Source organism: Amphiprion ocellaris, chromosome 15, assembly GCF_022539595.1.
Source record: "Amphiprion ocellaris isolate individual 3 ecotype Okinawa chromosome 15, ASM2253959v1, whole genome shotgun sequence".
Lineage (NCBI taxonomy): Eukaryota > Metazoa > Chordata > Actinopteri > Pomacentridae > Amphiprion > Amphiprion ocellaris.
Window position 1 is genome coordinate 11,686,559 of NC_072780.1, and position 13,349 is coordinate 11,699,907.

The window sequence follows — 13,349 nt, forward strand, 5'->3', positions numbered from 1 at the left end:
CTTACTGTGTATTCCTGCGTGACCGTCTAGCTCCATGTTTGGCATCACTGTTTGACTGCACAGCATTTACCAGGGGCACTGCCTGCTGTGTTCATGTCAGCACTTTGCTGTCCTCTACCCCTCACCTTACCTTTTCTCACCTTCACTCCTCGTCTCCTCTTCCCCCCATTCCTGCTTCTTTTTCTACCCGTTTATGCATGTTTTTGAACCCCTACTGTTTGGGGGCCTGAGAAAAGCTTTCTGTTTTTACATTTGTTAAGAGATTCTGGGTCAAGGCTTTTTTTGGTTGGATTTAAGTTTTAGATTGAGGATTGTGACAGCAGGAGCAGGAAAATGTTTAGCCATGTTTTCATATTTCACCTGCCTTTTATGTAGCAGTGTGAAGCTGTATATATAGTGAAGACTGTAACTTGATTTTTGCAGCCAATACCTATTTTTGTATGCATATATATATAAATATTTCCAAATGTCACCACTGTGGTATTACTAAAAGCTTATATTATCTTATGGAATGAAAAATAACTTAGCAGATTCCAAAGTAATTATCAAACTAGCTTTTCTCCACATCACTCTCTGCTCCACGGTGATACATACTCTACTACATGTGCTGCAGACTGTTCTGACAGTGTTGTAAAGAATGGAATTGGAGCTGCTCTGCTGGACAAACTGTGATGACACTATTTCTAAAGAACTACAAGCATATTTTTCTGCATTATGTTCTATGCACAAAAAACAATTCATATTGGAGGACAACATAAATGTCAACATGATGAATCTGTACCAGGACAATACTGGCTGATACTATAGATTACCTAATGTATTGGTTAACCTCCACGATGTAGAATATTTTATACTGCGTGAGACAAAATATTCTTACCTTAAGTAAAAGTGACATATTTAACTCTGTACCTTTTATTCCATTCTCTTTTTAGTTTTTCCCCTTGTGGACCAAACTGCTTTTGGGCTTATTGGATCTGTATCATGGATGTGAATTATGGTGTGCAGGAAATAGTGCACTGGTTAGAGACACAACCTGGTGTTTACTTGTGTTTGATGGATTCCCTGTCAGCACGGTGTGTTGCCTGGATGATTCTACTCATAACACAAACACACATTTTTACTCTGCAAACACTCACCAATTTATGATTGGGAGGATGTGTCGTTACAGTCGCGGCTCTGTGATGATGATTTATAGGGCAACGTGTGCACAAACACAGGTGCACACTCAAATGAAGAGGTACGTGAACGCTCAAATGCAGCTCATCTGCGTCACTGGCAGCAATTTCAACCCGTCTGCAGTGACTTTTACGGGAAGATCAAGTGTTTTGCTTACTTTGACTCCTCATGGTAGATTATTTTAGTTGAGACACTTATGCACCTGCCTAAAAATGTCAAAAGGAGACCTAATCAAGGTACCCATGGGTAATGAGTGTGTGTCGCTTATGTGGTACGCTCACAGTGGATTGAGGTAGTTTTGAAGAGGTGCTAACAATTTCAAGATGGACTTGAAAACTTGTCCTTTCTGAGATTGCGGAGCATTTGAAATGCCTACCCATGCCCCCCTCTGAGGTTATTTCGGATCTTGCAGCATAAAAGCACTCAGTGTCTTGTTTCCCAAGGTCTGTCTAGCTAGTATAAAAAACACACCTATGACCTATTGCTCAGATTGACAGACGTGGTTTGAGAAGTCAGTACTGTAATAATCTTAACTCTTTGAACAAATCCTGCTGATTTGCTCATGAGCAAGGCATTGAAGTCTCACCTGCCCCAGCACATCTGTACAGTAGAGAAAATATTTCTGTAACTTTTGTGATAGTGTAGAACTGTAGCAATAGGAAAACTTTGTGTTTATGGAGCAGAGCAAACTTCCCATGCTGTTCCCATGATAAATAAAGGTTAAGAAAATGTTAGAGCCACATTGCACCCTCTGAACTCGCCTCTTAGTTATGCGCCTTAAAAATTCAGGGGAAATGGGAGCACTCAGAGAGGTCAGATCTGATTGTGAAGGGGTCTTATTAATTTTACATCAACATCTCATCATTATTGGATAGCCGCCTCTTAAACAATCCCCAGGTTTGTCTGACTTTTCTCCTCATGCAAATAGGACGGTTCACTCCCAAAATCACTGTGGAGTTCTCATAGGAGAGAAGGTGATTATAAAGGCTGCACTGTCTATTGCACTGCGTGGCTACATGCTGTGAATTAATTTAACTTCTTGTTAGCTGTTAATGGGACTTCAGGCTTTTCATATTTTTTGCCTGTGTTATAGAAAACCACGTGCTCTCCTTGTGATAGAGACAGCTCTAGTATTGACTTTTTTGTAGTACTTTTAGAGGTAACCTTTGGGTCCGTTGTATATCTGAAGCATGGACCCTTTTGTGAAGTTGTGGAGTGAATGTGGACACAGATATCGCTTTTTCTTGTTGAGCATTGCCAGCCATGATCCGTGTCCAGCTTTTTACTTAGTTAATTGTTGCTGCAGTTTGGTCCATATCAGAATTAGTCTCTTTCAGAACGCAGTATATGTTATCACCCCAGTTCTTATGGATGGAAATTGGTCTCATGCTGTTTGTTGTTACTCTCACAATAGCAACATACATCCAAAGACTGCAGCTGTTTATTAAGTGTTTTTACATTTTTTTCCAAGAGGAATGCTTCGTTTGATTACTGATCCACAGGCCACAATACCCAGTTTTAAAGATATTTTTCTCTCTAGTGTCTTGGATGATTTGTGTTTGCTTTTAGGAATCTGTGGTTTGAAAAATGACAAAGAAAAATCAGCCACTAAAATCTATGGTGTCTCTGTCATTGCTTTTCACTTCTCATGAATTATGAACATTGCTGTTTCGTAATGATGCGCATTAGTTTAGTTAGGCTTTATTCAGGGAATCTCACCGCGATTAAGAGAGTCATGGAAACAAATGGCATGGCATTTAGTCTAGATCACAGATATTACCTGTATATAAAGACGGATGAACATTCTGTGACAACACCAATAAGTTTCCTGAACATTAGTTTTGATGCTTCGTGTGGTGGCTTCAGCTGTCGCCATCTTGCCGGTGTCTGATCAATGGAGGTGAAGCGTGAGTGAAACTGAGGCGGACCGTGGAAACACCATAAATATAGTCTTTGGATATTTCACCAACTGTTGAAGCCTCCAACATTAGTTGAATTTGATTTGTGGCAAGTATGACGAACCAAGGTTCCAGTTTTTTACTATTTACATATGCCAAAATAGTTATGTGGAGTCACTCATAGGACCACAAAAACAAATGTGCATAGAGGTCTGTATATTTTCATTATATCTGCAAAGTTTCAAGCTGCTTGTCATTCCTCGGCAGCTTTATATCTTATTAAAAAGGCAGTATTTTTGGTATGAATGTGTATGAATGCATCAATATACAGACTCTTTTTGGAACTCTCTGAGGCCCAATGTTTGAAAATTTTGCACTTTTTTCTGTTTTCAACAGCCAGCAATTGAAAATTTTGCTTATTCTGGAGCCATTCAATCGTTTTGATCTGCTAGAGGCAATTTTGCCTGCGAAATCCCCAAATTTCATGGCTGTGGGAGTTATAGTTCTGGAGATACTGAAAATTTAAATTGGCTCCAAAACAAAAACATTTTATGAGAGTGAACGTATGAAAATGACCAAGTTGGAAAATCTCAAAATGCAGCCGTAACATTTTAAATAACTTAGTTCAGGTCCCAAATAACAAATGAGAAAACTCAAATTCTGAGACGTTGGCGCAGCGCCGCTATCTGAAACGAAACAGACTGACCCTATGAGCAGTTTTCACAGCCAATCTCACTTGTGATCTACTCTCATGGTTATTATCTCTGGATCAGCTAAGGATGTTAAATATTGCAGCAGCCTAGACAGCGATCAGTGATACGCTCGTGTCTTCTAGATGACAGTGGTAACCATCCAACAGTGGGGAGATAAGTTTTGTAGAGATAAATTTCAGTGCTGCCTCTGCACTCTCTTACTTTAGATTATGATATCTACATGAAGAGAGCTAATGTCAGGCTGTACACTTCTTCCCTACATCAAACTGCGCATGCATGATCAGCCTGACACTCATTACATAATTCCAATAGAGAACCAAACCACACCAAATTGCTTCGATCTTCTTAGATATAATTTTGTCCTATATCTTACTTCACTTTTCAGGTTCACACCCCAAGTTGTGAGTCTGTAAGTGAATGTGTGTGAAAGGAGAGAATAAAGGGAGAGAAATTCTTCTTCAGTGGCCTCTACTCAGTTTCTTTGCTTGCACAGCAGGTCTCCAGTTTGCTGACTGTATTTTTGATCTTTTACAGGTTAATTTGTTTATTTGTCCTTTTTTGCAGAAATGGCAGAGGGCGTTGACTGTAACTAAATCAACTGTAACTGCATTCTCTTGGATAACTGTGGCATTTCTAGCATTTGTATCCCTCCTTATGCCCACTATATGTTTCCACAGCTTGGCACATGCTTTATGCATAGTAATGGGTGACTGTCTTAAAAAGAAAAACACAGACTGTTCTGAAATAGTTACCGATCCTGCCTCCTCTGTGTTCTTAATACTGTACTTCTTGAGAATGAGGTTGTTTGGCATCAGTTTATTAATTGTTTTCCATGCAAACCACGTCATGTCAGTCGTGGCCTTCAACATGCGCACACACACAAACAGGATGGGACAACAATTTTGTGTGGGCTCAGTTGAGGTTACTTCTTCTCATTAAGCCTTATTGAGGATCTTAACCCACACACTCAAACACCCATCACCCCAGTTGCTTGGCAACATGCTGCTGTGATACGGTTGGCTGGTGGAGAACATGGAATGTCAGTGTAAGGCAGGTTTTGTGAGAACTGGTTCATTAGCTTACCTATGAGGCCTGTGCTGCTGGATCCTGTTTGTAATTTCAGCCTCACTCATCTGCACTTATTTAATTCAAATTAATTTTGAAGATTGTACATGTAAATTATAATTCTAACATGTGAAATATAATTAAAATGAATGTTGCTAATAATACTCATTAAAAATCATACAGCAGCAAAATGTTAATAAAATCTGACTGTTAGTACTTTCTTTGGAGTAAAAGTCTGTCCGGCTTTGGGTGGAACTGGGAATTCTGCTGCCAAGAGCATCTTAGCATTTTACACAGGTCAGCATGATATCATTTAAGCTTTGACTATTGCAAAGTACCATGTGTAAGAGTAACATCGCAGGAAGTGCAATGTGAAGTAAGGTAAATAACTCAAACACATCATGTCACAACTTTTTTGTTGCTAGTACCAATTATTTTCCATACTAATATACAAGACTCATAATTTATCCATTTAGAATTCTTAGACAGACTTTATTCATAAGCCAGGAAGTTTCTTGTTTGCATCGCAACATTGACTAGAAACAGGAGATAAGCACAGAAGAGACAGCTCTGGTTCCGAAAAAATAAACAGAAGGTCAATTGTTGGGCTTCGCAATTATTGGGATATTAATCAGAATCATTATTTTGGATTCCCACAAATACATCAGCACAGTTGACTGCAGTAATTGACAGCCCATCAAGATAACATCCCTTGGTTTCACTTTTCTTAAATTTAATATTGGAACACCTTATTTCTGTCTTTTCAAAGTAATGTTTTATTCACACACCTTTCTGAGTAGCTGTGCTGCAGGAAATGAGTGAAGACTAGAGGCTTCTTTGTGCACAGCTGCCTGGTAGCATAAGATGATCAGGGAAAAGTGGTAAATTCTAGTGTGTATGAATAAAAACATGTTCAGCAAGTGAATAGTTTTAGGTGCAATTTATTTTATCTTTTGTGTCTTAGAGATGCACAAAATTCAGATGAATGCGAACATCATTTTGTCTTATTTTAATGCATATATCTACAGTAGCAGGAACATAGTACAAAGTTATTCTAAAACCAATTAATAGTTGGGATAAATAGCTGATGTTATCAAAATAATTTGGGATAGATTGGGTATTTTGAATAGTTTTGTCACTGTTACATGATATAAGAAATTTTCCAAACAATTTGCACTCAAAAAAGTCAGTATTTGTTTTCGAGACAGATGCAAATCCCTGCAGATTCACACCAGTCATTCTAGAATGATTCTTTCTAGATAGTGTTACTGAAGTCATCTGGTGAAAATTCCTCTATTTTTCCCATATTGCAAGAAAAAGATCTGTTTTTCCAGTATGATGTAACCCTAATTTTAGCCCTCCTGTTAGCTGTAACCATTTTCAAGTCACCCACCTCTTCCCGTTTCTATCCTGTTTTTAAAATAGACTCCCAAAAATACTTGTTTGGTTGGAATGAATCTAGAAGTGTATTGAGATGTTTGATATTGTTTGTTAAGGTGTCAGCAGGGAGAGGTAGACTGGAAATTTTCAGTCACACAGTGCTATCACACTATGTTATACCTGTAGCTATGACGCCAGTATGGAGCCATATAAACAACTGCATTAACTCGAAATAAACTACTTTGGGCAATCAGTAAAACCACTGCAGCTGGACTGCACCTCGTGTAACTCTTAAATCCACTTTATGACAGTGTGATCATGGTTTTTCATTACTGATGATATGAGAATAACGCCTCCTTGCTCTGTTTTTTTGACCTCGTCCTAATCTTGACTCAAATTTAAATATTAGAATATGACAGAACCTTCTGCTGTTCACTGAACCAAGAGAGACTGAGCTCACAATAGAGATGATTTCCAAAATGTGTTCCAGCTGTTCCCTGTGTTACCAGATGGCTGGTTGATACTGCAGCCTGTAGTTTGCCGTATTCATGGTTCAAACTGTGCTCACACTCTCAGCTCATAAATGACATTTGCTATTTGTGTGTAATTTTGGAGGTTTCTTTGTGCAAATGACTCCACATGCTGGAGCTGCCATGTCCTCACCACCTACTTTTCCAAAAAAAGGTTTGACTATTTGCACAGATAATTAAAACTGTTATTTATCCCTGCGAACAGTGCTGTCATCATTATGTTTTTCAGGGTTGTCTTTTTTTTTTACTGCTAAAATGTGAATTTGCAAATGAGTTGCCATTGTGTGTGATCACACAGTAAGAAATACAGCATGTTTCATACATATGTAGTTTGAGTGCTGTAAAAAGCAAATTTCAGGGAATGTTTAATTCCACTGGTAAGAGCATAACTGACTGCCTGCACTGGAGATTTTGCAGGATGTGTTAATGTGCAGCAGTGAGGTGTGAATCAAAGCACCACCTTATCGTCAGTATTTTGAGATTGAATACACCATAGAATATAAATAATTGACATTTCCCACTTTTCTTTTTATGCGCTAATGATGTTTTAATTTTCCGTTAAACTCAAGTGTTCAGGGTAGTGGTGATGTATTTCTTAGAACTGGCTGGTGAATTTAATAGAAATGAATATTTCAGTAACACCATCTCTAACAATACGTTTTCACAACAGCGGATTCATGCCTGTTGTGAAGCTCTGTGATAAACATAATCTTTTGTGATGGCCCCAGTATATTAAACTTTCATGCTGATGGCTTGCAGTCGTAAATGTAATTAAGATGTTTTGCTAAGAAATGTTTTCTTAAGAGATTTTCCTGGTTAGTGGTGGTGTGTCACTCAGGATGACTTGGATATGCCAGACAAAAACATTATCTGAGTGTGGAAGTACAGGTGGGATTTCACCTCCTTCCAACCATCAGTGTGTTAGGCTTGTGGCCTGTAATTACAATGCTTTTGTGAAATGTAGCAAAGGTCTACAAACACGTATTCATTATCACAGTTTGAACAGAATAGCGTGTGGCTGCTGATGGTGTGTTTTCATCTGGTTGCAATTATTTTGCTCTGAGCATGTTGACAGGACTGTGTGCTGATTGTAGAGCCTTGAACTGTGTCAGTAGCTACTGTTTGGGAGCTGGACTTCTCTTAGGTGGACCAACTTTTATTTTAACACATGTATTTTTCCTTCTGTATAAAAGAAGTAGATGTAGCCTCAGGGTCTGAAAAGTGAAGCCAACACAGAATTGCCCTAATCCTGCATTCTTTCTAATATCCAGCAGGGGGCAACTTCTCTGTTTCAAAAAGAAGTTGGATGTTACAGAAGTCTATGAGAAAATGACCGTACTTCTCACTTACTTTATTACCTCAGTCAACATTTTCCTAATGAGTTTGTGGTCTCAAGTGTCCTTCAATAAAGCATGGTGTTCATTAGGAAATTATAGTCCCAATTAGGATAAAATACACAATAAAACGGGGTATATTTTAGGGTGAACCTACATTGTGATTTAGGTCGCCACCGTCTAGACATGTATCGTGTCCTCAAGTTCTCAGTCGGATTCACCTGTCATTCAGTGACAGTCACTTCAAGCTCCAGAAAAATGAAATTGTGATTCCAAAATGCCAAACCCAAGGCTTTATTAGAGTTGTCCTCAACAACTGGGTGTCAATGATATCAGTGGTTACATCCACATCTTTTATACAGTCTATTGTCTGATGTAAGAGCATCAAAATTAAGTGCGTTACTCATGTTGTGAGATAATTGACATATAAGTTGTCTTTATGACATTAGCCATACTACTGACAGAATTATCAATAATAATTTCTTAACATTTGTAAATTAAAATGGAATACTCCTAGGTACTGTACAACACGGTTAGATAATGGGTAGAAATAATGAAGTTGGAATTTTCTGAAAGCCATAACTCATTTTAGGCCCTGGGCCTAAAATGTGAACATTATATCAAAGCTGATGCACAGACAGTGAATGGTTATGCACCTGCATAGACACATTATGTAACTACAATGCTGCATTTGCTGTACAGATGCTCAAAAATCTCATATATGAGAGAATGTATGCATTTGAACTTGACACAAGTGATGTTGCCTCAGCACTCATACAGTGCATTAGGGGTATGCATTTACTTTCTTACGTGTCCGCTAAAAGGATAGTGTTTGTCACAAATACACACATACTAACAATATTTTATCTCACTTTATTACAACTATATAAAAGGAGAGTCATCTGTCTATAATTTGAAATCATTAACAAGTTTTTGATATTATACTGTAACATAATAACTCACATAATGTGTCGTACATCAGAAGGATTTTAAAATCTCTGCATTGTGTATTATTGTGACACCCTCTCAGTAATGTCCTTATTTTAATCTGTCCTTACATTAATTAGCTCTTACATAAGATGAAAGAGGTCTTTGTGATACAGAAATAGATGTTTTCCAAAGGTGCCCTTGAATGATTAGTGTAAGCAGATTTTAATTAGATGTAATGCAGAGGACAGCCGATAAACTGTTTTGTCAGTGTCTTGCTGAATCTTGCAATTTTTATTAAAGTAGCCTGGCACTGTGTTTCATAACTCTCAAATCATCCTTTTTTATTTGGTCCAAACAATACAGGCATGAGAAATAAAGTACTGCGGGCTACCATCAGTGACCTTGTTTTCATTATCTCTCTTTTGGCAGCATATCACCTTAGACAGCTACATTCCCTGCCTGACGGATCTGTGCAAGGCATTGTGGGAGGTGATGCTGAGCTACCACCGCACTATGCAGTGGCACGAGGAGCATGACAAACAGGAGACCACACCCACCCCAGGTAGGACCTATTTAATCCTATCTTAGCAATCATTCTGTGTTTATTTGTATTCAGCATCTTATTTTTTCTGGGCCAAGTTGCACAGTTCCCTGTTAAAGGATTTTATAGCATCTTGGTGTAATTACAGATTCAGAAATTTAAGATAGAGTAATGACCTCACACATTTTAGGTCTCTTAGAGCATTATTTGTACAATGGTAACACCTACTGTCTTACACAAGCTAATATTTAGTGCCTCAAGCTCTCTTTCCTTCTTTCATTTTCACACTCTGAATTTCTTAAGCAATAAAAATAGTACCTCACAAAATCAGTTTACAAAGACGTGGTGAAAATTGGGTCAGCTTTTCTCACACTCCAGTCTCCCAACTGCGGTATGATTTCCACATACAGTAGGTTTACCAGCTTAGCAGCTTATAGAAAGGAGTGACTGAATCCTACTGCGTGAAAACAGAGGAGAGTATTGGATGTGTGCTCGTGCTTCATTGCAGAACAGGAAAGCATTATGGGTAACAGAGTGGATGTACTTTCCAGCATTTATTGAGTTCCCTTTCAGTGTAGAGGTCATTGAAAGAGCCTGGAGAATAATAACTTTTGATGACACTGTCTTTGCAACAACACAAAGAGATGTGCGTTCTAGATTTACAGTGATATAATAGCTCTGTGATAACGTAATGACGCAGTGTTGTTTTGTAGCGTTATTAAATTTAAACTGCAACATTAGATATTTAATGCTATCATTGACATCAGTACTTGAATACTTTTCCATCATGTTTGGCTTAGAATATGATCTCCTGACTTTGTCTAGCTTAGTATTTATTGTTTGTTAGTGTGTCTGCTTTGTTGTTACATTTAGAATAGTTTAATTATCTTATTATTAGTCTTCTTGTTAAACGTCTCACTGTGTCTGTATTGTATTATTGTCATTAAAGACCCTCTTGAAAATGAGATGCAACATCTCAAGGGGTTACTTCTAATAAAGAACTTAAGAATCTGAATACTAATTATATGAATATAAATTGTATGTTGACATTATTAAATTTACACTGTGGAATTAATATGACCCAGTTGATTTCAAGGAGAAATACATGCAGAGGTGATGAACCATGAATGATGTATTTTTTTTCTTATGGAAATGTGTCATGTATGACTTTGAGTTTGTTCTGTGTCCTTGATCATGTAAACAGGGCTTTCCAATCTAGGTGCAGCAGGTAATAATTGTGCTCTTTAGAGACACCTTGACAGAAATAGGCAAGCACCCAGACTAAATTGAAATCTTGGATGTTTTTCTTTCCTAATGCTAATTTTATTTAACATTTTTAGAGACCTTTTTCTCCTTCCAGTGAAATCTATATCTAAAACTTAAGTCATTTCATAAAGTAAATAACTTTTTGTATAGTTTGTGACAAAAACAGTATAAATTACGCTGCCTCTCCACTGGAAAATGGGTGTAGCTGCACTCACGTTACGGCACATTAGGAACAGCAAGACGACTGTGCAGCACATCTGTCCAAAGTCAGCCAGACTGTTCAAACATCAGCCCTGAGAAGCTCTGACGTCAAGGCAATACATACTTTGTGGTTTAGTATTAAACTCTGCGAGAAGTTCAATTTCTTACCACTGTCATAAAAGAATTATTCAGGATGAAGTTTATAGCACTTTTCACTTCATCACTGCTTATATAATTTGTTTTGCCAAAGGATTTGGCCAGGGATCATATGTAAATGGAGACCTGTCACATTAGCTTGCGTGTTGCCACTACGCATTGAAAGATAGCTCATTTCCATTTTCCGTACTGTACAGAATTCATTAGGGGAATGGATGAGGGCACAAAGGATGTCCTGAATGGTTGGTGACATGCTACGTTCTCAGGATCCTTCATTAGATGCCATTGTCCTCAGAGGGGAAAGGACGTCCACCGTATTCCCTTTCATGAGGCGCATCTATCATCTCACTGTTTGATTGGCTGTCACCTCTGTCCTGCGTGTAAAGGTGTCCCCGACCCTGCCATTGTCCCTGTTTTCACCTTTCTGTCTTCATACTTACATGTGTGTGAGTGTGAAAGTGGGGGATCCATCAGAGTAGTGATTTACTGTATGAGCTTTGACTCATTTGTCGTAGAGTGTTTTGCGGTGACCGTGACCTCCATCTCGCACAAGAGGCCATCAGAGTCCCTGCAGTCATTCCCACTGAAGATCACTCTTTCTCGCTCTTTCTGACACATCTCACCTATCACCTCACTGAGAAAGCATAAAGACCATCCCATTGATATGTGAGCGGCTGCGACCGCTTGATATATCACGCTGGTCGGTGTGATATTTCAGTAATTAATCTCACCGCTTGATGAAAGGAAAGGTTGTTTCATGAAGTAAGAGGCCAGGGTCGTCTCCCTACCTGACAAAGTGGATTTGCTGCTGTAGCGCCAACCCTGTCATGTGTGATCAGCACCGATGGCCGTTGGGCACGGTGGGGGCTCCACATGTGTGAAAGCTCTGTGTGGAACTAAATAACCAGTTTGTGCATTCTTACAGAGCATGGACATGAACCATGCTGGTGTTGTAATGTATGGAGGCTGCCTCCTCTGTTATGGGTGTGAATTGGCCTTCACACCACATTAATGTTCATATGGCAGCCAAGCTATGTGAAATAACCTGTAGTTTATTGACCTCCGCTAGTTCACATCACAATTATTATTATTTTTTTAATGCATATATCTTTCTTTTTTCTGAGACACCGCTTGAATCTAGTTTATTTCTGCTGATCGATCAGGTGTCCACAGTAATTTGATTCTGTGCAATTCCTTCAAACATTGTCAAAGGGATTTCAGGTGGGAGGTTAGACACTATACACAGATCCACACTTACAATACATATTGATTCATGTGTGAATCAAAGGATCTGCTTTTTATGCTCAGTTAGCATCAAGACATCACTAAATGAATTATTTACAAGTGTATAGTGGGATGTAGTGTAATCCTTTAAAATTAATTGGTTTATCTATTAAACACGTGGTGCAATGCCACAGGTCAATATTGCCCATTTGTGTAGAGCTTGTTGCTTGTAAATTTAATTTCAGTTTCTTATCACATTTTGGCATCCCTTCATTCTTCTGGTATCTGTCAACAGTATTTATCTAGATATGTTTAATCTCATTTACAGAAATACTGCTCACTGTGCACCAATTTCAGTGTGATGAACGGCCCAATGATTTCATTTAGATTAGGTTGTTATATATACTAAGATAAGATAAGATCATCCTTTATTGCTCCCCACACCAGGGGAAATTTCCATTGTTACAGCAGCAACATCTTTCACAACAGCACTAAACATAATAATAATAATAATAATAATAATAATAATATGTACAAATGAAAAGAGGAATGAAGAATGAAAATGAATAAATACTTTATTACTACACTATAAACAACAGCAACATACATTGGCTTGTGGAATAAATATAACTGTAAAAGTGCAAGATGGCAGCATTGCAAAAGAAAAAACAATTTTGTGCAGATTTTACCATGGTTTGAGATGATGATATGATATAGTCCAGTTTATGTTAACATCAGCCAGTGATGCTGATGTTGTAAAGTCTTGCAGCAGATGGGATGAAGGACCTGTGATAGCGCTGCTTCTTGCCAGGTGGATGTCTCAGTCTGCTGCTGAAGGAGCTGCTTAAAGACCCCACAGTCACATGCAGTGGGTGAGAGGGATTGTCCATGATGGATGTGAGCTTTGCTAACATCTTCCTCTCACCCACCTCCTC

General features: G+C 38.4%; 1 protein-coding gene across 2 annotated transcripts in view; it reads left to right on the plus strand.

Moving 5' to 3' along the window:
* vps50 (VPS50 EARP/GARPII complex subunit) overlaps window positions 1-13,349 on the plus strand; it is a 117,357-nt gene that overhangs the window by 43,364 nt on the left and 60,644 nt on the right. For both annotated transcript variants that reach the window (XM_023277468.3, XM_023277466.3), the window contains exon 13: window positions 9,456-9,588. In XM_023277468.3, the coding sequence (XP_023133236.1) occupies window positions 9,456-9,588 (133 nt within the window). The remainder of the gene's footprint in view (window positions 1-9,455; window positions 9,589-13,349) is intronic.